Source organism: Podarcis liolepis, assembly GCF_965112155.1.
Source record: "Podarcis liolepis genome assembly, chromosome: 13".
Lineage (NCBI taxonomy): Eukaryota > Metazoa > Chordata > Lepidosauria > Squamata > Lacertidae > Podarcis > Podarcis liolepis.
In genome coordinates this window covers 17,906,233-17,931,690 of record NC_139573.1, presented here as the reverse complement: position 1 = coordinate 17,931,690, position 25,458 = coordinate 17,906,233, and the positions used below count along the sequence as shown (strand labels likewise).

The following is a 25,458-nucleotide window of genomic DNA, read 5'->3' as shown; positions in this document are numbered from 1 at the left end:
GCCAGGATTCCCCAAAAACAGATTGGTGCAGAAAATTTCCCACATCATCTTGCTGAGCTCAGCTGGGCGGAGGGTACAGTTTCCCTCCTTCACCCAGCCTGGGGTCCCCTTCAGTCCCGCACCCTCAGGTCCCACCCATGGGGTCTTCCCAGGCACCCTTCAGCCTCATCTGCCAGCTCCCATTTTTATGCAGCACACATTTGTGCCTCTGGGCAGTCCCTGAGGAGGAGGAGGCAATGGTGGCGGTGCTGGGACTTCTTAGTCCTTTGATGCTCATTGCACTTGTGGCTTGCTGACGTGAAGTTTTGGTCTATTCCAGGGGGGTTGAGGTGGAGAGGAGATACAGAATATGTGGGACGCTTCCAGTACCAACACCATTTCTGCTAATGTCTTGCCCCCGCCCGATCAGCTGATTCTTCATAAAACCCAAACCACAACTCCCTCCCCCCAACTTCAACCAGCTTGCCTTGAAGAAGCAGGGTCGATTAGACCATTTGATGCACACACTCGTGCAAAGGGAGGGGAAGGGGCGTCATTGCAGACAAAGCTGCCGAGTGAGCAAGTAAGAGGGGTGGGTTTGTGGGGGGGGAGGAAGGAAGGGGGGCGGAGGCTGCATTTCCCCATCTATTCCTCCCTCTGAAGCCAGGGAGAGAAGGGGAGGGGAGAGAAGGAGGGATACAGCAGAAAGGGAGGGGTGTGATGTGTGCGTAAGGGGGGGCACTAATCCTGCCAGCCATTTGCCCACCCCACCCCCTTCTGCCAACTGGACACAGCCGGGAGCCCAGGTAGGAGAAGAGAGACCCTGACTTGGTCCATCCTTAGCCCCCCCAAACCCTCTTTATCTATTTGTCTAAAAGGATAACGGTGCTGCGGCAAGCGGGCGGGGGAGACGGGGGGGGGGGACTGAAGGGAGCAGGCGGAGATGGGTGTGAACGGGAAAAGGGGAGCGGGGGGCACTCTCCAAGGGGTGACGATGGAGATGGGGGGCTGGAAGATTCACGGAGGCATCTGGCGGTGGGGGTGTAGGGATGCGAAGTGAGGGCGGGGCAGCAGGGAGTAGTGGGTGGGGGTGGATATGTAGGGCAACCGAATCCCCTCGCCGGCTGCTGGTTTCATCTATGGGCACAGAAATGGTATAAAAGGAATGGAGAGGGAAAGGTGCAGCGAGAAAAAGGAGGGCGGCAGCGGGAGGGAGGAGGAAGAAAGCAGCTGGTTTTGGGGTTGGGGGAGATGTTGGAGGGTCTCGATCCCGTGTGTACGCGAGCGCGCGTGTGTTCCTTAACGAGAAATGGGTCGAAGAGTTGGACGGGCTGGCTAAGGGAGGTGGGAGAAGGAGGCTGAGTGTGGAGAATCTCTGGCTCAGCCTTGCTCAGAAATGGGTGTGAAGGAAGGAGGGCGTGAGAGGGAAGTTGGACATAAATGGAGGGGGGAGGGCAGTGGGTGTTTAGGAGGAGACGAAGGGGGCAGAGGGGTGGGCTGTGGCAAGCCTTTGCTAAAGCTACAACCCGATACTCTCTTTCCTGGAAGTAAGTCCTAAGGAACTCAATGGGACCAGCTGCTGTGTAGACCCGTGCAGGATTTCCCCATAAGTCTCTCTGAATGGGGTTTTAGTGAGCAAGGGGGCAGTGAATGGCTGGCAGGTTGGCGAAGGGGGGTTGCTTTTCCCCTTTGAAGCTGGGGACCGGGGTGGATGTGAGGAGGAGGAGGAGGAGATACAGACGCGTCTCGGAGTTAGGAAAGGGTTGCAAGGAGCTGTCCTTGGTAGCAGAAGGCGTTGGTCGTGTGGTCTAGGGAAGTCGGGTGCGGGGAGTGAAGTCACTGGCAGGAGGGGGGCGTAAACAGTGAGGCAAAACAGGTGAGGAGGGAAGGATTTGTGGAGGTGAGCTCCCACCAGGGGTAAGATGAAGGATAGAAGCGGGAGTCCCCAAGGGAGGCGGTTTGGGTGGTGGGAAGGCGATTGTGGATGGATGCTGTGAAGGAGAAATTGCCCCTGGTACAAGAGGGAGAAGGAGGCACTGTGTGGGGCTTGGGTGTGTGGAAGCAGCCCAAAGAGAGGGGCGGCTCTGGTGTGGGGGGGGCGCCAAGGTGGGTTTGCCCAGTTGGGTGTGGTCTTAGAGAAAGTGAAGGGAGGGAGGGAGGGATGTTGCCTATGTAAAGCACAGAACACATTCACACGTGAGATCCTCTGTCCCAAAACAGGTGATTTATCTGAGAAAGGGAATTCCTTCCAAGGTAGGGTCAAGCACTATCTCTCTGATGTGTGGCCCCCAAACTGGTTTCCAAGTTCACTCCCCAGCTACCTGCAGTATAAATGAGACTTTGATGATTTTATGATGCTTGCATGCTTTAATGTACAACAATTCCCATTCTGTTTGGCAGAAGAAGCTGTCGGAAGACCAACGGCCACCTAATAGGTCTTTGCAGCAAGCATAACGTGTGACTTCTTGCGGAGGGTGGACTGGCGAGGGACAAAGCACACAGAACTACCCTAAGTCAAAGGAGAGTCTGCATCAGCACTATGCTGTGTGTGTGTGTCTCCTCTTCTTATAAGAGAAAATGCTTAGCAGTGGACCAAGGATGTGATGTAATGGCAAGGCTGTGGGTGGGTGAAGGAGAGAGTGGGTGAGACCATTGGTGACTTGACCATGGGGCCTGTCAGGATGATTTCAATGGTGTATGGCTTCAACAGATGGGGGAATCAGCTTCTCCATGGCAGATCCTCCGTTTGAGGAAGGCAGCAGCTGGTTGCCAGAGCCAGTAACTGGGAAGGAATTGTTGAGGTTGTCAAGCACAGAAATTGGCTGGTCAGGCTAATCGGAGGTGTCAGGCAAAGATCTCTTTGTGATGGCCCAGTATTTACTGCTGTGGTTACATCTGCTGCACAGCAGGTGATCAAAATGTGTGCAGGACACATGCAAGTGTGTGGAAATAAGGTAATGGTTTTAGGGATCAATGTCCATAGCATTGGGGTTTGTCATAAAATAATAATCTGCCTCGGGAACAAATCAGGTCCCTGTGCGTCTGAATTGCACAAAGTGGTGGCCGTGCCACATGTCAGCCTTCTTGGTGTGCCTGCTGAATGGGTACTAGAGAAATTGTGTGGTTGCCCGTTGCACTATATGGATCAGCAAGGAGCAGGATGTCAAGCACAATTGCCTTGGTCGTGTGGAGGTGTTCCATGCCTCCAGGCTCCATAATAATCGGATGGCTGTGTCAGTCAGAGAATCTGTTATGGCATCTTTGTGCCAGCCAGTGTTTTAATCATGTTGTCTGTCTGTGTCTCGTTCAAAGAGTGTGTCAGTCAGGAAGCAGGAACATGGTAATGAGAACCAGTATATCATGACAATTGTTGTAGCACTTTTTGAAGAGGGGAAAAAAACATATCCCTGCCACTCTTCCCTCTTACAAACAACAGGGGGGTGGGGACTAAAACAGCTTTGGCCAGATTGTAGGAAGGAATGCATGAACACAGCCTCCTGCATCCTTGACATATGATTTTCTAACCCATTTATGCCTCTAGAGAAGAACTCTAAATTCCCCCTGGTTGTTGCTTCCCTCCAAATAATATATTTCATATTTCCCATTAATTTCAGTGGTGCTTTTGCAGGAAACCCAATGGATTGTGCTCTGAAGTCTGAGCATAATCAAGCCAAAGTCTGCCTGCAAATCGTATGCACATTTACCTGTGAGAGTAAGTTCCATTTGAATCAGAATCAGTCCCAGTGGTATCCACAGGGAAATTAGCACAGTCTGTCAGCTGTGGGGGAGCTGCCTCTGGCCTGTAGGTCAGAGATGGCCCATGGGGCTTCCCCATCCACCCTCCACCCTCCCCTCTTCTCCCTCCCATGTGATTTGGTGCCCTTCACATAGTTAAGGTTTCCTTTTTCCTCTCTACAAGATCTATACCAGCTCCCTCTAGCTTCTATTTTCTTCCGATGATCCATGCCCTCTCCCTCTCCCTGCAACTGATCATACCTTCTAAAATTGCATTGCCTTTGCACATTTTAACATTGCAGTATACTGTGTCCAGGCCAAGCGCCCCAGGTCTTCGAGAGGTAGGTCAGACCTGAAAGTGCAGAAGTTGTAACATCTTTTGTTGAAGATTATCAACCCACAGCATCACTCATGTGGTCTATCCTCTGTCAAAGAACTGAATTGAAGGAAGGGGGAAAGAAGAGGGGGACCAAGGTTGGTCAGTTCCCACCCTGAAATTTCCTTGTGAAGACTCTGGTGGAAAGGGATTTAAGGTGGAGATTAGTGATAACTCACCTAAGCAGAGGCTAGCATGACCTAGGAAGGAGTCTAATGGAAGAATTATGCCTGCCAAGATTTAATTTCTCCTCTGCAGAATCAGTAAATTTAAGATAATTCAATATGGTTCCAGCCCCTACTGCTCCCCTCCAATACCAACCAGCAATTCAATTCTGCATACACATTCCCTGTATGTAGTGAGAGTCTGCTTCTGTTTTGCTCATCTCACTGTGGCGAAAGATGCTCTTGGTTCTGCATACCAGTTCTACAGTCTCTCTCCTTGGATCAGATGTGAACTGTCCTGATCATTTCCAATTCCTGATAAGCCGGTGCAAGGTATTTGTTACACTGGATGTTTTGGAGTCGTGTGTGTTTGTGTGTGTTTGTGTGTGCCCTTTGACTTGGTGTCATCTGACTTTGTGAGCTCTAGGGTGCAGTCTGAAGGCCGCCACTCAATGAAACTAAGCACATCTGGGTCTGGTCACTGCCTGGATAGGAGATGTGCATCATATAGAATTCTATGATGGAAGAAAAACAGGATAAAAATGTAAATAATCATGCATACAGCTCTACAGTCGCACATTCATTTGGGACCTTGTGTCTTCTGATAATGCTTTGCAGTTAACAGCCTGATATATGATGGGAGTCTGCTTTGGTTTTACACAACTATAGAGGCACTGCAGCACGTGCCAGGGAAGTGTCCCAACAGATCACAGGATGCCCACCAGGAAGTACAGTTGTTTGTTTGTTTGTTTATGTTATCACATATGTGTCTCTTTTTTAAAAAAAAAAAACCTGCACAGCGGCTTACGATTTTAATCACAAAAACTGTACACCATCAAACATTGATAATGATAAAAGCCACAACAGTTTTAGCATGAGCTTAGGCCAGCAAACAAACAAAGCATAACAAACCAACTGATTTCTAAAGGCTTTCTGAAAAATAAACATTTTAGCTCAGTTTTCGGAAGACAGCGGGGGGGAAACTATTCACCTGTCTCATAATGAGTTCCCAGAACATCAGAGCTGCGACTGAGAAGACACTGACCCTATTTGGGAGTGAATCCAACCTCTCCGTAGAGCATCAGCAACAGGCCATCATCAGAAGATCTTAAGAGTTCACAAGGACTCTAAACCGCTAGGATTTTAAGGGCAGATGTCTCAAAATAGGTGATATTTAAGAACAGTCGCATACATCTGTCTGCAGGTGGCCTGCTGCTGCTGCTGCATTTTCCGCTAGCTGAAGTTTCCAAACTATCCTCAAGCACATGTGGAGGGCTTCAGAGGGCTCGAATCTGGAAGCCACCAAAGCATGCACAACAGTGCCTTGATCTCCCAGCGGTAGGTGAACAACCATAGCTCAGCTGGAAGAGCATCTGCTTTGCATGCAGATAGTCTTAAGTTCAATCCCCAGCAGCTCCAGGTAAGGACTGGGAAAAGGCTCCTTCCTGGAACACTGGAGACCTGCCCCAGTCAGTGGAAAAAATACCCCTTGCTCTGATCTGCTCTAAGGCAGCTTCCAGGTATAGGTGGCGTATCAGCCAAAGATGAATGGTGGGTCCACTTGTTTGCACTGATAGCTGCGGTGCAGGCAGTCCAGAAGGCCAGTTTACGCAGGGCATTTTAAGAAGGGAATGCCATAAACACCTGCTTGCAATATGCATCACTGAGGTACATTTGCAAAGGAGCTGCCTTTGGCTATAGGGCCCTGTCAGGGAGTCCGTTTTACGTGTGAAGTGGTCCACTGACCAGAGCCGCCAGTTTAATGCCTGCTATTTTCAGAGGGCCAAAGCGCCCTCTGAATACTTCTGTTTGTACTTGGCCCTTCTCACAATTCCTAAGAGCTGTGCCTCGGGCAAGAGGATGCCTTTAGTTTTGTGCATGTCCTTGATAATAGTTGTTTTGGTGTGTGTTTTCAAGTGGGCTAGTGTTTGCAGCTACTTTATTGATTTAAAACGGGAGCATTTATTTCTTGTTTGAGTTCCATTTCAACCTCCTTTCAAAGACTGCTTTCCCCAGTTTTGTTTCTGGAAAGAGAAAAGCATAGATATTGAATCTGGAGTGTTGGCGTTAGGAATGCCATTCAGGGAAGGCAGGCAGTCCAGATGGGGACGGCCCCATGTGATGGAGCACTTAGCTGCTCTCGAGCCCATTCTCTGGTTCTGTACGCTATGTAGCCTATTGTTAAGCAACGGAATAGAGATGCATACAAGGTGCGCTTGCCAGAGATCTCTTTGCATTCAAAAAGGGGTGAGGCAGATCTTTATCCTCTGTGAATAAAAACTGTTGTAGTTACTGTGAAGTATAAAAGAAGAAAAGAATCACAACACAGATTACACACGCGCACACACACACACACACGTAACAATTTTCCTTTATGCAATGGTATGTCTTAAAGTATGTGTGCATGTTGTTGTTTTTGAGTTTTGCTTTTTGCAATTTAACTAGGAAGGTATCCACAAACCAGCTGCTCGGGCTTATCTCCCAACCACTTAAATCTCTTTCTCACCCTCATCCACCCACTACTGTACTGAAAACTGAACGGCACCTTGAGTTTATGCTTAACATTACTCACCTTACGGGTTCGTTGGCAGCACTAGGCTCTTCATTAAGCATTCCTCCAAGTTCATTTCCAAGGGCAACGTAAAAGCTGACTCTGAATTTATGCCAAATAAGAAACTGGGCGAAATTTAATATAAATGCAATCTATGGAGGAGGTCCTGTTAAGTGTGCCACAGGTTCCCTAGGTCTGCTAAATGGTACTGCAGGGAAGACCTCCTCCATGCAGGCACCCAACTTGTGTGAAATGAGTTACCTCTGGAGATGTGCCAACTGTTAGGTGCTCCCACTGGCAACTAAAAACACACGTCTCCCACACAAGCTTCTCCATGAAATGAAAGGCAGAATGCAAATGCTTTTCATAAAGTAATAAGTAGTTTCTTAGTCCTTCTTGTAGATCTTGCAGAGTAAAGGGTCCACAGGGGCTCTTTAGATATATTGGAGTCAGGTTGTAACAGAAGGTAACAGAACTCTTTTTTTTAAAAAAAGATATTTATTAAAAGTTTTTAAGATATAACAAAAAAGAAAAATAAACATACAAAATAAAAAAACAGTTAAAAACACACATTAATTTTCAATAACATAACTTCCATACACTTATTTCCTCGGACCTCCTCATACCTCCCTTCTTTGTATTCCAGTTCAATTTGTTAGTTCAGCAAATCCTTACCATTAAACTTTTACCCATTTGTGAAACCCTTTTTTTTCATATCTCTTAAAGCATTACAGCTGGAAACCACTTAGTTTCTATCCAGCATCCTTCTAACATTCATTAATTTTACAATGTTTCTGTAAGTAGTCTTTGAATTTCTTCCAGTCTTCTTTCACCGACTCTTCTCCCTGGTCTCGGATTCTGCCAGTCATTTCTGCCAATTCCATGTAGTCAATCACCTTCATCTGCCATTCTTCCAAGGTGGGTAGATCTTGTGTCTTCCAATACTTTGCAATAAGTATTCTTGCTGCTGTTGTTGCATACATAAAAAAGTTCTATCCTTCTTTGGCACCAATTGGCCGACAATGCCCAGGAGAAAGGCCTCTGGTTTATTCAGGAAGGTATACTTAAATACCTTTTTCAATTCATTATATATAATTTCCCAGAAGGCCTTAGTCTTTGGGCATGTCCACCAAAGGTGAAAAAATGTACCTTCAGTTTCTTTACATTTCCAACATTTATTATCGGGCAAATGATAGATTTTTGCAAGCTTGACTGGGGTCATGTACCACCTGTATATCATTTTCATAATATTCTCTCTTAAGGCATTACATGCCGTAAACTTCATACCTGTGGTCCATAACTGTTCCCAGTCAGCAAACATAATATTATGTCCAACATCCTGTGCCCATTTAATCATAACAGATTTCACCGTTTCATCCCGAGTATTCCATTTCAACAGCAAATTATACATTCTTGACAAATTCTTAGTTTTGGGTTCTAACAGTTCTGTTTCTAATTTTGACTTTTCCACCTGGAAGCCAATTTTCTTATCCAAATTATATGTCTCCATTATCTGATAATAATGAAGCCAATCTCTCACTTTGTTTTTTAATTTTTCAAAACTCTGCAATTTCAGTTTATCTCCTTCTTGTTCCAAAATTTCACAGTATGTCGGCCATTTGGCCTCCATATTGAGCCTTTTCAAAGCTTTTGCTTCCATTGGTGACAGCCACCTTGGGGTTTTATTTTCCAACAAGTCCTTATATCTTATCCAAACATTAAACAAAGCTTTCCTGATAATATGATTTTTAAATGCTTTATGAGCTTGGACCTTATCATACCATAAATATGCATGCCATCCAAATACATTGTTAAAACCTTCTAAATCTAAAATGTCTGTGTTTTCAAGAAGTAGCCATTCTTTCAACCAGCAAAAAGCTGCTGATTCATAGTATAGTTTAAGGTCTGGCAGGGCAAATCCACCCCTTTCCTTTGCATCTGTCAGTATCTTAAATTTTATTCTGGGCTTCTTGCCCTGCCAGACAAATCTAGAGATATCTCTCTGCCACTTCTTAAAACAATCCATCTTGTCCACAATTTGCAATGTCTGAAATAAAAACAACATTCTCGGCAATACATTCATTTTTATCACAGCAATTCGGCCCAACAGTGAAAGCTTCAAATTTGACCAAATTTCTAAATCTTTTTTCACTTCCGTCCAACATTTTTCATAATTATCTTTAAATAAATTCCCATTTTTGGCTGTCATGTTAATCCCCAAATATTTCATTTTCTTTACCACAGTCAATCCTGTCTCGTTCTGAAACCTATCGCTTTCAATTGGTGTTAAGTTTTTCTCTAAAACCTTGGTTTTTAACTTATTTAGTTTAAAGCCTGCCACTTGACCAAATTCCTGAATTAATTCTAAAACCCTTTTAGTACTAGATTCTGGCTCCTGTAATGTCAGTACTAAGTCATCTGCAAATGCTCTCAGTTTATATTGTTTGGCTCCAACCTGTATACCTTTAACCAACTGGTCCCTTCTAATCATGTTTAGCAGGACCTCCAGGACCGATATGAAAAGCAGTGGGGAGATTGGGCACCCCTGTCGTGTCCCTTTTTCTATTTTAAATTCTTCCGTAACCACATTATTTACAATTAATTTAGCCTTTTGTTCAGAGTATATTGCACCTATACCATTTTCAAAACCTTGGCCTACCCCCATCCCTGTAGGTTCTTCTTCATAAAACTCCAAGAGATGTTGTCAAAAGCTTTCTCCGCGTCCACAAATATCAAAACTGCTTTAGTGTTTATATTCACTTCTAGTTTTTCCAAAATATCTATTATATTCCTCAAATTATCAGACATGTGTCTTCCTGGGAGAAAGCCCGCTTGGTCTTTATGGATCTCTTCCATCAATACTTTTTTCAATCTCTTGGCCAAAATGTCTGCAAAAATTTTATAATCCACATTGAGTAACGATATAGGGCGGTAGTTCTTAAGCTGAGTCTTTTCAGTCTCTATTTTCGGTATCAGTGTAATGTACGCCTCTTTCCATGACTCTGGTGCCCTTTTCCCTTCCAGTATTTCATTGCAGACTTCTTTCAAAGGTTGCAATAACCACTCTTTCAAAGATCTATAATATCTAGAAGTCAGCCCATCCGGTCCTGGAGATTTGCCCAATTGCATGTTTTGAATGGCACCTTCTACCTCCTGTTCAGATATTTTATGGTTCAGCATTAACTTGTTTTCTTGAGAGATTTTTTGTAATCCATTTATCTTCAAAAATTGGTCTATGTCCATTTCTTTCTGTGGCCCTTGCATGTATAATTGTTTAAAATACTTCTGAAAACAATTTTTAATCTCAATTGGATTATGTATATTCTTTCCTTCCACTTCTAAATTTGTAATAGTGTTTAATTTTTGTCTTTTTTTCATTTGCCAGGCCAACAGTTTCCCACATTTATTAGCTGATTCAAATGTTTTTTGTCTCATTTGTTTAATTTTCCATTCTATTTCCTGATTCATTATTTCCATATATTGTACTTGATAGAATTTTATTTCTCTCAAAATCTCCTGGGACTTTGGTTTTGCTCTCAATTTCTTCTCATTTTCTTTTATTTTCTCCAAAAATTTTTCTTTCTTCTCATTTTGACTTCTCTTCTTTATAGCATTCTGCTGTATCAGAAACCCTCTCATAACAGCTTTGCTTGCGTCCCAGATTACTCTTTTTTCTACATTGGTGTTCATATTTATTTCAGAATAGTCTCTCAAGGTTTTAGGGGCCTTTTTATACACTTCTTCATCTCTAAATAAGGTGTCATTCATCCTCCATCTGAAGGTAACAGAACTCTTGGTAACAGAAGGGCTGTGTGCATCACTTAGATTGACATGTGCCCAGCGCTAGAAACTCAGATATATAAGCAAGGTGTCAAATGGCGTCTTAAAACTAGGTTACAGCCTCCACAACAGAATGTCTATTCTCCAGAGGGTTGGACTGGATGATCCTCAAGGTCCTTTCCAATGCTACAGTTCTATGATCCTATCATCTCATCTATGTTACTTGACTGTAGCTTGCTCTCACAACAATTCACTTGTCCCAGTATGCAAGGAGGAGAAACACACACAGTGGAAATGGAACCGGAATAAACGATGGACTAAGGCAGAGGTTTTAAAACTGTGGCTGCCAACCTGGAGCCCAGAAATCTCCATGTAGTTGCTATTGGAACCACTCCAGTAGCAAAACGCGCCTGGCGCATGGCTAATTTCTAACAGCGCATGTGCCATTCAGTGGAATGGCAATATTGGGTTGTGTTGGTCGGAAAGATGGTGATGGTAGCAATGGTGTGTATTTGGGTGGTGGGGCCAGCTGGATCATGAGGCAGAGTGAGGAAACTGCCTCAGGTGTCACAGGGGGGTGGGCAGTTGTATCAGTCCTTGACTGTTCTTCATAGCTGTCAACTTTCAGATTTGAAAATAAGGGATCAGTAGCCTCACATGTCCCAGGGACAGTCTACGGGATATCTAACAATCCAAGATAGCAGTGGGAAGCAGTGGGAAATGGCACTGGAATAAGGGAATTTCCCACAAAAAAGGGAAGGTTGACAGCTATGCTATTCTTTCTGAACCTCCCAGCCACCTCTCTCTGTTGAAGGTAGAGCGATGTATGTCACACAGTTCCCTGCTAAACTAGCCTGCTGACTCAGATGTGAGTCCCATTGTCAGTGCTGAAGTGAGATCCAGAGGGGATGCAATGTTTTATTTTGCCTCAGGAGGCAGAGTGTCTTGGGTTGGCCTTGTTGAGAGAGTGTCCTCACCTGGTTGGGTGCCACCCATTCCAAAGTAAAATGAAATAAAATAAAATGCTGGGCTCAAGATTGCTGAAAGAGAAGGAAATAAATACTAACCCCCAATCTTTGGTGTTGGAAGACCTGCCTGAAGCTACTTAGGTGAAAGGGAAAGCTAAATTCAGAGGCATTCTGTTCATATTTTAGTATATATTATATGATATGTTGTTGTTGTTGTTTAGTCATTTAGTCGTGTCCGACTCTTTGTGACCCCATGGACCAGAGCACGCCAGGCACTCCTGTCTTCCACTGCCTCCCGCAGTTTGGTCAAACTCATGCTGGTAGCTTTGAGAACACTGTCCAACCATCTTGTCCTCTGTCGTCCCCTTCTCCTTGTGCCCTCCACCTTTCCCAACATCAGGGTCTTTTCCAGGGAGTCTTCTCTTCTCATGAGGTGGCCAAAGTATTGGAGCCTCAGCTTCATGATCTGTCCTTCCAGTGAGCACTCAGGGCTGATTTCCTTCAGAATGGATGCGTTTGATCTTCCTTATGTTCGAGCTCTCACTTCCATACATCACTATTCTATTTGCCAGGAGGTAATGGGACCAGTGGCAATGGTCTTCATTTTTTTGATGCTGAGCTTCAGACCATATTTTGCGCTCCCCTCTTTCACCCTCATTAAAAGGTTCTTTAATTCCTCCTCACTTTCTGCCATCAAGGTTGTGTCATCTGCATATCTGAGGTTGTTGATATTTCTTCTGGCAATCTTAATTCCGGCTAGGGATTCATCCAGCCCAGCCTTTCGCATGATGAATTCCTCATATAAGTTAAATAAGCAGGGAGACAATATACAGCCTTGCTGTACTCCTTTCCCAATTTTGAACCAGTCAGTTGTTCCATATCCAGTTCTAACTGTAGCATCTTGTCCCACATAGAGATTTCTCAGGAGACAGATGAGGTGATCAGGCACTCCCATTTCTTTAAGAACTTGTCATAGTTTGCTGTGGTCGACACAGTCAAAGGCTTTTGCATAGTCAATGAAGCAGAAGTAAATGTCTTTCTGGAACTCTCTAGCTTTCTCCATAATCCAGCGCATGTTTGCAATTTGGTCTCTGGTTCCTCTGCCCCTTCGAAATCCAGCTTGCACTTCTGGGAGTTCTCGGTCCACATACTGCTTAAGCCTGCCTTGTAGAATTTTAAGCATAACCTTGCTAGCATGTGAAATGAGTGCAATTGTGCGGTAGTTGGAGCATTCTTTGGCACTGCCCTTCTTTGGGATTGGGATGTAGACTGATCTTCTCCAATCCTCTGGCCACTGCTGAGTTTTCCAAATTTGCTGGCATATTGAGTGTAGCACCTTAATAGCATCATCGTTTAAAATTTTAAATAGTTCAGCTGGAATATCATCACTTCCACTGGCCTTGTTATTAGCAGTGCTTTCTAAGGCCCATTTGACTTCACTCTCCAGGATGTCTGGCTCAAGGTCAGCAACCACACTACCTGGGGTGTACGAGACATCCATATCTTTCTGGTATAATTCCTCTGTGTAATCTTGCCACCTCTTCTTGATGTCTTCTGCTTCTGTTAGGTCCTTTCCACTTTTGTCTTTTATTATGGTAATCTTTGAACGAAATGTTCCTTTCATATCTCCAATTTTCTTTAACAGATCTCTGGTTTTTCACATTCTATTGTTTTCTTCTATTTCTTTGCATTGCTCGTTTAAGAAGGCCTTCTTGTCTCTCCTTGCTATTTTTTGGAAATCTGCATTCAATTTCCTGTATCTTTCACTATCTCCCTCGCATTTTGCTTGCCTTCTCTCCCCCGCTATTTGTAAGGCCTCGTTGGACAGCCACTTTGCTTTCTTGCATTTCCTTTTCATTGGGATGGTTTTAGTTGCTGCCTCCTGTATAATGTTACGAGCCTCCATCCATAGTTCTTCAGGCACTCTGTCCACCAAATCTAAATCCTTAAACCTGTTCCTCACTTCCACTGTGTATTCATAAGGGATTTGACTTAGATTGTATCTTACCGGCCCAGTGGTTTTTCCTACTTTCTTCAGTTTAAGCTTGAATTTTGCTATAAGAAGCTGATGATCTGAGCCACAGTCAGCTCCAGGTCTTGTTTTTGCTGACTGTATAGAGCTTCTCCATCTTTGGGCCAGAGGGCCTTCTTGGTAGTGGCGCCCTCCCTGTGGAACGCCCTCCCACCAGATGTCAAAGAGAACAACAACTACCAGACTTTTAGAAGACATCTGAAGGCAGCCCTGTTTAGGGAAGCTTTTAATGTTTGATGTATCACAGTATTTTAATATTCTTTTGGAAGCCGCCCAGAGTGGCTGGGGAAACCCAGCCAGATGGGCGGGGTATAAATAATAAATTATTATTATTATTATTATTATTATTATTATTATTATTATTATTATTATTATTTGGCTGCAGAGAATATAATCAGTCTGATTTCGGTGCTACCCATCTGGTGATGTCCATGTGTAGAGTCATCTCTTGTGTTGTTGGAAAAGTGTGTTTGTGATGACCAGCTTGTTCTCTTGGCAGAACTCTATTAGCCTTTGCCCTGCTTCGTTTTGAACTCCAAGGCCAAACTTGCCAGTTGTTCCTTTTATCTCTTAACTCCCTACTTTAGCATTCCAATCCCCTATAATGAGAAGAACATCCTTCTTTGGTGTCATTTCTATAAGGTGTTGTAAGTCTTCATAGAACTGGTCAATTTCAGTTTCTTCAGCACCAGTGGTTGGTGCATAAACTTGGATTACTGTGATGTTAAAAGGTCTGCCTTGGATTCGTATAGAGATCATTCTATCATTTTTGAGATTGCATCCCAGTACAGCTTTTGCCACTCTTTTGCTGACTATAATATATCATTATATGATATATTATGATATCATTGTGTCATTAGAAAGGCATGTACAGTAGCTATGAATTATTGCTCTATGAATAGCACCTGTTATGTTATTCCATATATAGGAGCAATTAAAATAAACGAAAACCTTGCATCCCAGCTGAATTCATATTTCCATATAATGCTAAAAGCCATTCACCTTTCTTTACAAACCAAGCACCCTATACTTTATTTCTCTTGAGCACGTGTCTAATAAGAAGTAGCAATTTTCGCAACGACGTCCCATATCCTATAAAAAACCAACCACATAGAAGAGAGGCGATGTTATTTCCTCCCTCCCCCATATGCAGCTGTCACAATTTTTGCAACCGTTGATCAGTTGGTCAATCTTTTTGCACATCAACCTGATCCACACATCGCTTTAGACCAGGGGAGAGGGCAGTGCATACCCCTAAACATATTGTGAATCTAAGTTTGGCCTCATTGAGGGGCAGTATTTCAATATGAGTAGGAAAATGAGAGTACCCCTAAACATTTTTTTAAGGAAAAAAAGAACTGGGAAGGGGTATCTCCAGCACAGCCAGGAATGATGAGAAATGGAACACAACCACCTCTGAAGGCCGTCAAGTCACCCATCCCTGCTTTAGGCAGCTCAAAGGGACACTGAAGGCTGCTAGGGGGTTGGAGGACTCTGGGAACTTGGCTGCAAGTTGAGAAGCGCTGGTCCATTGGCCCTGGACTTTGGTTCTGCAGATTAAACCCAGTACCAGGTGGGGGGGGGGGAAGACAGCTGAATGTTCTCCACCCTGAACATTCCCCCTCCTCTAATTCTCCTCTAATCCAGGTAGCTGCCTGCCATGTCGGACGACGCTGAGAAGAACGAGGCTCCCCCAGAACAGGAGCAGCAAGAGAAGGAGGAGGAGAAGCAGGAGCAGGGGAAGCCTGAGGATCATGCCCAGGAGGAGGAGGAGGAGGGGAAGCCTGAGGAGCAGCCCAAGCCACCGCAGTCCCCACCTAAGAGCCCCAAAGGCCCAGAGACCCCCGCATCGCCTGTGATGGTGACGGTGACCATTGAGGAGGAGACGGTGGGGGAGCCGCAGGAGAATGGGGACCCCCCGGGGATTAGGGCTGGCTCAGCTGAGGAGATAGGGACCACCCCAGCCCCACCCACTAGCCCCCCAGCCCGCTCCAAGTCGGCGTCGTTGAATGACCTGAAGCCTCAGAACAGCATCAATGGCGGCCCAAGGGTTGTCGCGAGGGGCAGTTTGTCTGGGTCTCAGGTGCACTTAGCGGGATCTGCGGGGTCTCCGCGGGCCAGCCTGAGCCGGCAGGCCTCTGCAACAGGATCAGCAGCTGCTGAAGCTGGGGAGAAACCCAGAGACTACATATTCATTGCTGCCCTCTCCTGTTTCTGCCCAATCTGGCCTATCAACATCGTCGCCTTTGTGTATTCTGTCATGGTAAGTGCAAAGGGAGTGGCGCCTCTATGTGTATGTGTGTGTGTGTTTGGTTTGTGCGTCCTGGAACACTAGGAGAGCCACCTGCTGCTTTGAGACACCCACCAGCACCAAGGCTGTCCCCACAATAGCGCTTCCTTGTCACTGTTCTCTTTTGTTTGCCCCTTGAGGCTGTGGGTCAATCGCCTCCTCAGCCAAGGAGCAAGGCCACTAACTTGGAAGTGGCTCAGTCTGCTGCTTAAAATCTCAGACGGGAGCACCTCCTCACAGGTAAATCTACCCACACAAGAAGGCAGTCTGGGACACCTCTCCAAGAGTCGTCCAACCTACTAGAAAGTTTCCTTCAGGTCTCCTATTTGGTAAAACCCACTAAATGTAATAAAATACGTTTGGCAGCTCATGCCAGCTGACCATTCACAATCTACCCAAATCCATTTTGAGCACACACTACCACCCTACGAGCTGTGCAATCCTTTCCGTGTCTACTCAGAAGCAAGTTCCATTGAGCTACATGAGGTTTACTTCCAGGTGGACATAGGAACACAGGCTTATTGTTTTTTATAAAATATTTATTAAGGTTTTTAAGAAATACAACACCCAACACATAAAACACCATCACCAAAGAAAAAATAAGAAGAAAATACACACAATACAAGAGAGAAAGAAAAAAACAACAACAATACAATAACTTCAAAAACCAAGTTTCTATAACCTTGCTTTCGGACTCCCTCACATCTCCCTTTCCTGCGTTCCCGTTTAAAAAGTCATGTTCAGCAGTGCTTCACCTTCTCTCAAATCTTGTTTTTGTACCTTTCAGATATTATGTCTCAAGTTTTACACTTTGTTATCAAATATTTAAATATTTAAATTTGACACAATATTAATCAATTTTCATCTTTGTTCTTATGATTCAATTATTTTCATGCTTCTTTCCACTAAATTTACTAATGCCAAATTATCTTTCTATCCTGCATCATTCTAACATTCATACAATTTACAGTACTTTTGCAAATAGTCCTTAAATTTCTTCCAGTCCTCTTCCACCGTCTCTTCTCCCAAGTCTCGGATTCTGCCAGTCATTTCTGCCAGTTCCACGTAGTCTATCAGTTGCGTCTGCCATTCTTCCAGAGTGGGCAAATCTTGTGTCTTTCAGTACTAGGATCACAGGCTTAAATTCTGTTTTCTTGTGTCTCGTTCTTCCGTTAGGAAGCTCAGAGATTGCTTCTATCCAAGCAGCAGCCAAGAAGGATCTCAACTTCTTGGCTTCTTGCCACTGCCATAGCAATAGGTCCTCTCCCAAACTACATGCACTGATGCAGCCGCCTCGTGACAGGTCAGGCCCCCTGGCTGCTGTCCCCTTGAACTGACAGCGGATTGACAGGCTCTTTAGCAAAGGTCCTCCCCTCACCTGCTGCCAGAAATGCCTTTCGTTGAAGGTGCTCAGGACCCAGTCTGGGACAGCACAGCAAGACTCTCACCCCACAACCCTGGCTCTTTCCCCAGCAGCCAGCCAGGTGAGGCAGTGGGTGAGGGCCCCACGGGTTCAGAAGGGCCCCTCACCAGCCTGACCCACCTCTGCTGCCATTCACCTCCCCGCTGACCCCCTGGATGGCTGTTTTAGTGGTATCGTCTGCGGTGACTGCCTGCTTTCTTGATGAATATGGTGGCCCCAGCCTATAGATCTATGAAATCTACAGCAGAAGGCAGGGGCTGCTGCTGCTGCCATAGCAGCTGAAACAGAAGCACACACTGCCTTGGGTGCGGGTGGGTGGTGGTGGCACCACGCTGAGGGCCCCCTGTGTGTGGGCCCATTTTCCTCTGACAATGTAGGCAAGTGTAGAGTTTTCTCTTTCAATTCTCCCTGTTCTTCCTTTAACCAAAAGGCTGTATGTCAGGACAATCACCAAACCCTTGCTCCTTTTTTTTCCTTCTTTTTTAATTCCTCGCCAGTCCCGGAACAGCTTCCAGCAAGGAGACATTGACGGCGCACGGCGCCTGGGACGGGTAGCAAAGCTGCTGAGCATTGTCGCGTTGGTCGGGGGGGTGCTCATCATCGTGGCATCTTGCGCCATCAACTTCGGAGGTGAGTATCCCGAGGACCAGGGGGTGGTGAGGACTCTTGTCCAAACATTTTGTCCTTTAAGCTCTAACCCTCTTGCCCAGTCTTCTGCTGCAGTACAAAGAAACCAGCAGAATGGGATTCCAGGGATTTTTGGGTTTTTGGAAAAAGTAACATTTGTGATCAGTTTGGCCAGAGAAGGGCTTAGCAAAGCATTATGGGACGTAGAGAGCCTAGGATGGAAACACGAATGGTGGCTCATTTGCACACATGCCACCTGACAGCGTATTTCGGCTGGATCCTGATTGCCTGAGTGCTTTTGAGGGGGACCTGTGGAACACCATCAGGCCAGAGGAGAATATATTATTCTTAGAATCCTTAATATTGCTGTTTAAAAAATCAGCATCTGCCACGGCACTCGGCGCTTAGTCACAGAACTATTGTTTTAAACCAATTTTACTTTATAGTCACGGGGTGTATAAATTTTATGAAATAAATAAACAGATGGTGCAATTTCTAGTCAAGAATATATGTTTGTATCAGATTGTGACCTCTCTCTGAGCCAGTGGAATAGAGGGGGCTGCTTAAAGGAAGGGGAAGAGGCTCCAAATTGACTATCTTTGTAAGAGTTGCCCTTCTTAAGAGAGAGGCTTATCAGTGGAGAGATAATATACATATATAATGCAGGCGCTAAGTTAATTCTGTAGCCAAACTGGGGCTACTGAGAGAAAAAGGGGGAGGGATCAGCAAGTTTGAGGAATTTTGCAGGAGATGATGTTGGGGGTGGGGTGGGGGGAGAGAATAGAAGAAAACTCCATTAAGCCCCAAACCAGGAGAGCAGTCAGGATCACTGTTACCTGAGGAGTGAGGCGAGTTCCATGCCTTCCCTTCTCAAAAGAAAAGAGCTTTTCTTTTCCTCATAAAGTTGTCCCCAACACCTCCATTTTCTTCCTAACCCTCTGGGGAAAATGGCAGCTTCTTGAAATGGTCAGTTTTATCCCTTTTGCTGTATGCTCTGCTTTTCATGTCCTCCCTTCAGAGCAAACCCCCTCCCCGGGCACAGCTATTGCTTCTTTTTTCCAAAAATATTACACATTATCCCAGATATGGGGAACCCGTGGTCCTCCAGATGTTTTATCCAGATGTTACAACTCCCACTAAGCCTGACCTTTGACCCAGGCTGATGGAAATGGGAATTCCCAAAACATTTGGATGGCTACAGCCTCCCCTCCCCTCGCATTACACAGTGCTTTTCGTAAGGTTATGTTGGCCTTGCCCTTCAGCCGCAACCTTGGCCCTAATTCTACACAGCAGGCCATCTTCATAGCTACCAGTGTCTCCTCAGAACCCTTTCCCATCCTAACCTCCCTGCTTCCTGCTGCCAGCATACCTAAAGCAGCCAAAAACAAAAAAAGGAGGAAATAAGTACATCCATCAGACCTTCCCCTGACGTTGCCTCCTTAGCCTCCATGTTGCTTTCCCAATGACCTGTTCCCACATGCTCCAGATTCTAGTGGAAGCCAGGTGTGGGGAGGTTGAATTGGGGCATGTGTGAAAATGTTTTCCCCTTCATGTTTCTTTCCAGGTAGTAAAAGTCTCCTTCTTCTGTTCTCCTTCCCTGTGTTCTTATTCCGCTCCCCCAACCCCAACCTGCCTTGCCCCTGTCCCCGTCCCCCGAATCCCTCTTCTTCCCCACCCGAACCCCTCAGTGTTCCAGTGAAGGCGGCACTCAACTTGCCACTTCATCCCTAGCACCGAAACCTTCATCTTTGGAGCTGGGAGCCAGCATGAGTACAGAACATCCATCCCATGTCCCCATCCATCTCTGAACCATGCAAAAACAGGAGCACAAGAATGGAGATGAGAGAGAGAAAGAGAGAGGGACACGAGAGAGCGAAACTGAGAGAAACAACGCCTTTGCTTATGCTTGCATGTGTCCCATCCTTCTAGGGATTTTAGCTAACCAAAAATAAGGTGAAACAGGAGAAAGGAAACAAAAATTAGGCGGGGATGTATTCTCATCTCCCCTTTCCTCTCCGCCATTTTCTCCCTCTCTCTGCACTCTCTCTCACTCTCCTTCCATCCATCCAGTCATCTGTTCAACCAATGACCCATCTGCCCATCTTCCATCCACTGCCAAATTTCGACAGCAAATAAAACTCTTTCGATATTCCATGTTTACAAGAACCTGCCGGAGAAAAGCTCTTTTTCCCCACCCCCGTGGGAAGGAGGTGGGGAGCATGTTTACATGTTTGCTGGGAACAAATGAACAGAACCAGCAGCAGCAGCAAGAGAGGAAAGACTTCTTAGGTCTCCTGCTCTCATCCGTCGTGTTTACAAAGACAGCAAGCAGGAGCAAGCAGGGAAGAGCCCACCAGAGCCCACTGAGCGTTTTGCAGGTGGGAGTTTCTTGTAGTGAGTTAACTGTTGCGTCAGAGGAGGTCTGCTAACAAGGAGGCCAAAGCTGCCTGGATTTGGTGGCACACACAGGCGTGGAGGTTGGCTTGTATAACCGAATCCATCACCCAGCCACTCAACAGGAAAGAGAACGGCAGTGAAATTTACGGTATTGGCTGGAGAAATGAATAAAATCAATCTCGAGGGAATACAGCTCTGAGCAAAATGATTCTAACAAATGGGACCGGTGGAAGTTGGAGCGTGAAAGTGGAAATTGTGGACAAGGCAATGGAGGAGAAAGAAGGAGCCAAGGACCTTGCAAAGAAGGGAACAGACTGGTAAGAGTGGTGGTGGGTTTTATGCGGGGTGTGTGTGTGTGTGTGTGTGAGACGCTACTCTCCAAGCTGAAGGCGCAAGTGCAAAAGAGGAGGAAGGAAGAAAAAGGGAAGCTCAAGAAGTTGGAAGAATGTCAAATGAGCCAACAGGGGAACAAAAACCCACCGGTCATGAAGGAATAGAACTGGTGCTGCTACATTTTTACATGAGAAAGTTGCTGGAATGAATGAAACTGGGAAGGATAGAGAACAGTATTAGTAGGCACCCCATTCAGAAAAAAAGAGAGCATGGCAAGGTATCTCTTTTTCCTCTAGAAGACCAGTTGCTGGCATTAGAGCAGGGCCACAAGGTGTTGGCTTGCATAGGGTTCTTCAACAGGGAAAAGGAAAGCGGAACATGGGTCTAAATGGAAGCAGGAAAAGGCAGGATGTCTAGCTGTTTCGGGGGGGGGGGAGGAGGGGTAGCCTTGTTAGTCTGTTGCAGCAAATACAACAGAAGAGGTCTGTGGCCCCTTAAAAGAATAATGATGTCTTGTGGCTTAAGCTGTCATGTACAGATGAATCAAGTGGTAACCTGAGTTGGCAGGCTCATCTAAATGGCGGGGTGAGGAGTGAGGTCAGAGCGAAACAGTTCAGATTGTGACAATGACATAAAATGTAGGCAAACTAGTTGACAAAGTAGTATTGATGATAACACCGGGATCCTGACCTTGGTAAGCCAATTAATACACATAGCTTACCAATGCCAGGATGCAGGTGTTACCATCAACACAGCTTTGATGATGCATTTATTTGGGCATTGACAGCTGTCACAGTCTGTACTTTTTCAGCACATTTCCCTCCGATCTTGCTCATCTTTGTCCACCCTGTCCTGTCTCCCAATTATGTATACTCCATTCTTCTGATAAGGTAGACTCTAGTCTACAGAAGCTTATGCAGCAATAATTTAGTCTTTGAGGTGAGACAATGCTCTGTTGTGTTTACATTTTCAGAGAAGCGGGGATGCCTGCACATGGCATTTTGAAGTGTATTTGATGCGCCACAGGCATGCACATGGTTTTTGTGTGGTTTTCATGATGTCCTTATCCAAAGGGCATCCTGTTTACCTCAGCCCCCATTCCCTGTGTTTCTTCTCAAACCCGACTTAACGTGGTAAAAGAAAAAAGCACCATAAATAATAAAGTTGTTTTGTTGCTTTTGCTGCAAAAGACTAAGGGCCTTGTGGCACCTTAAAGGCCATCAAATGTCATGGCATAAACTTCCACAAACTACATTTATGCCATAATACATTGGTTAGTCTTTAAGCTATTTTGGTGTCTGTCATGTTGGCATACAGTATGTGGCTATTTAGGAGAAGCGAAGCTTGGCTGAACACTGATTAAGAGAAACTGAAAGTATCCAGTTGGGGTGGGAGTCAGCTGAGGCATTTGCTTATTTATATCCTGCCTTTATCCCAAGTTGGCATGGATTTAGGGCAGCAACAGGGCAGATTTGAGCACACACAAGAGGCAATGGAGGCAGTTAGGAGGGCATAGAAGGCTGTTTAGGCCAAGCCCTTTGGCATTAATTTTTCGGCCACACCAGGAAATCTGAATGTGTTTGCTCAGTTCTGGCACGAGGCCATTTTTGAAAGGCAGAATGGATAGGGGAGGTCAGCAATCGCACACTCGTGACAAAAGAAACAGAGCAGGAACTAAGGAGTGAGAAAACACCAGGGCCAGGAAAAGCGTCTCAAAGCAAAAACGTGTGAGTGAGAGAGAGACTGAGAGAGATGTGTGATAAGACAACCCCCCTCCCTGAAAATAAGTTGAAAAACTGCTGGATGGGGAAAGTTATATACACAGAATTGCAGAATGAAAGGCTAATGTATGAGATCAGCTGGTGGTGCGAGAGAGAGCGTGGAATGGGCAAAGGAAGCACTGAAGGCTACAAACTCCCTCTGGATGTGAAAACGATGACCCAGGCCAGTTTAAAATCCGCTGGAAGAGGAACTGTGTGTGTGTTGGGTGTCCTGTGAAGGGAAGCAGATAAGAGCGAGCCCTGCAGAGCAAAAGGCTGGAGAAGAGTGTTGAGACCACACTGGTAAGCAGAGCAACAGAACACGAAAGGGGCGCCGGTAGAGGAGAGTCAAACTGTACTTCACTGACGGAGGAATACACAAGAGAGCATACACTCCATACCAAACGACAACAACAACAACAACAACTATTTTTAAAGGGCCTGATGGACAACTGTGTATGCTACTGGACAGAGACAATTGGGTGGGCGGGGTGGGTGGGGGAAGGGCACCAGCAAAGAATTGTGTGTGTGTCAGACACGAATTTTCACCCGGCACAATGTGACTAATTTTTTGCTTTGTTTCTCAGACTGTTATTCAATGGGGCTGGGGAGGGGGGGGGGGTGGGGATATGGGGGAAGGGGTGGTATAATGGCCTCCTCCTATAAAATCTGTGCTCGGAGGATGTCACAGGGCTTTATTTAGGGTGAGGGGGGTGACCTTAAACTCCCACCCCCCGTTAATCCCATCTGCACGAATTATTAACCTCTGACCTTCCCTCAACTATCCCTCAGAAAAATAATAATTTTGCTCTCCCTTTGATGGGTGCATGGCGTAGAAGGCAGGGCAATTTTGTTGTTTTTCTCCCGCTTCCTGGAGACTGTAACTCTCTAAGGTGGGAAGGGATGGCAGGGGAAAGCGGTTGTATTTTGATGTTGAAATGCAAGTATTCTAATCTGCATGTTTTTATATGCTTATATTTGGGGGGAGGGAAAGTTGAGGGGGTGAATCAGAAACTTGGAAGGGAGGAGAGAGCTCAGAGTGTACTATGGTGTGAAAGTCAATAGGAAGGACGGCTTTGAGGGGGAAAGGGGTCAGGAAAGTGGTGAGGGGGCTGGCAGGTGAATGGCGGTCTCTTAGAGGAGGGAAAATAGGGTTCAGTTTGGTGGGAGATGGAATACCAGCGGGACCAAAATGGAAGGGGAGGTGGGTTCAGCGGGATTCAGGAAACCCAAATCTCAAACAGGACGGGGTCAGGAACAAGGAATTGTTTTGGGATGGATTGCAAATAACAGGGAAGAATTAGAACTTCGCACAGGGATCAGTAACTGGGGCCTGCGTAGTTATAGCCAGCCCACCGAGAGGGAGGTATCCAGTCCTCTCTAGCAAGAAGGGCAGTGGATTGGCCCACAGTCCACTTGGAGAGAAGGACCGTTGTCCTGCAACCACCATCCTGTAGCAGCTAACTCCAAGTGACCTGCTAAGTAGAATCAACTGCTGATCTGAGACTTCAGATCAAAGTTGGGGTCCACAATGCAATCTGAAAGGAGAGGTTCCATTGCAGCAGATGTTCTCTCAAAGCTACCTTACCCGTTGCCCCTTCCCACCCACCCACCCACCCCCGGTCTACAAAATAATCTGTTGCCTTGTTTTACACTCAAAACCATGCTTTAAACCACCACCAGACCCTGGGGGCCAGGAGAGGGTGGGGCACGAAGGGGGGTTAAAAGCAGAATTTGAGGAGGCGCCTATGGAATGATAGGAGAGACTGTTTGTTGGGGGAGAGGGGTTTTACATTTACACGTATCCGTTATTGAATGAAAAACCACATAACCTATATCTTTGACATGATGCTTGATAGATGTTTTCATATTTGGGGTGGGGCAAAATTTTGGATGCTGAAGAATGAAGTTTGCTTTACTATTATACAATTCGGGGCAGGGTGAGGTTTTTAGGGGGGAAAGAACAAGAGGGAGATTTTATTTTGTATTTCCTTTCCCCCCCGTTTTTGAGACGTAGTTTAGTTTTTCACTTCGTGGAGCACTAAGTGTGCCTTCATATGTAGCGGTGTTGAGGAGGGAACAGGAAACGTCACAGCCTGACACTTCATATCCCTCTGCAACACTGTCTCAGTGAAAATATAAATTTCCACCATCTTTCCTGATGGGGAGATGTGGAAACAGGTCTATTTCCGCCAGGAGAACCGATTTCTATCATGCCATCATTCCAAAAAACAAATCACAGTTCATTGTTTTCCATATAGCGCTCGTAACATAATGTTGAGCAAAAATGGGTAAGCACTTTTATTCACTAGATTTGCTTATTTTGTAACTTATTTGTTACTGTTCATTTTTCTGCTCGGTTCTGCATTATTTGTGCCTGCTAATTAAAATTATTATATTAAAAACAGGAAAGGGTGGGGTCTTCCTGAGTCTGGGACCAATCAAATCCTTTCATAAGATTCAGAATTTTGTTTTGGTTTTTTTTTGTGTGGGGTGGGGAGTTCCAAGAAATATTACAAATCCTATTATCAGTTTGTATAAAGAAATGGTGGGCGGGGCGGGGCGGGAGAAGGTCAAATTATAAACTGCTACAGATTTTTGTATCAACGCATGAATCGAGTAAATAAACTCAGATGCATGATGGCTGTGTCTGTCCCTGTTTCCTGCAAAGATTTTGTGTCTGTGCCAATTCTCTGCCCAACAGGAAAACTCACAAGGAAAACTGAATTTAATTCAGGGTGGTCCAACACGTAGCCCTCAATGTATTTTCTGGTGGCCCTCTGCAACATTTGCACACACACACACACACCCTGCCACAAGTCCTTGCACTGCCTTCCCAAAGCCAGGTAAGGAGGCACGAGATTCTGGCAGCATCCTAGTGCCTCCTGCCTCCTTCCCAAAGACTCAAACTACCCACATAATCAAGAGTGTGCAGTTTGATCAACCTCATCCATGAGATTAGGATCCAGGACCAAATCTAAACATACAGAGCACTGTGAGCACTTGACCATATTGACATTCTCAACCCTTTCAGAATGCAGTT

At 45.5% G+C, this 25,458-nt stretch overlaps 1 protein-coding gene across 3 annotated transcripts; it reads left to right on the top strand.

Moving 5' to 3' along the window:
* Window positions 1–388: 388 nt before the first annotated feature.
* On the top strand, window positions 389–25,056 carry PRRT2 (proline rich transmembrane protein 2). 3 transcript variants are annotated; one of them, XM_083472230.1, is made up of 4 exons: window positions 389–554; window positions 15,233–15,848; window positions 17,796–17,928; window positions 19,614–25,056. In XM_083472230.1, exons 2-4 carry the CDS (start codon window positions 15,246–15,248, stop codon window positions 19,622–19,624), a joined length of 747 nt encoding a protein of 248 aa, XP_083328356.1. In that variant the 5' UTR covers window positions 389–554; window positions 15,233–15,245; the 3' UTR covers window positions 19,625–25,056. The 3 variants fall into 3 exon arrangements, with proteins under 3 accessions (XP_083328356.1, XP_083328354.1, XP_083328355.1); XM_083472228.1 differs by having other exon boundaries at window positions 393–562; XM_083472229.1 differs by lacking the exon at window positions 389–554 and adding an exon at window positions 621–785.
* Window positions 25,057–25,458: the final 402 nt, after the last annotated feature.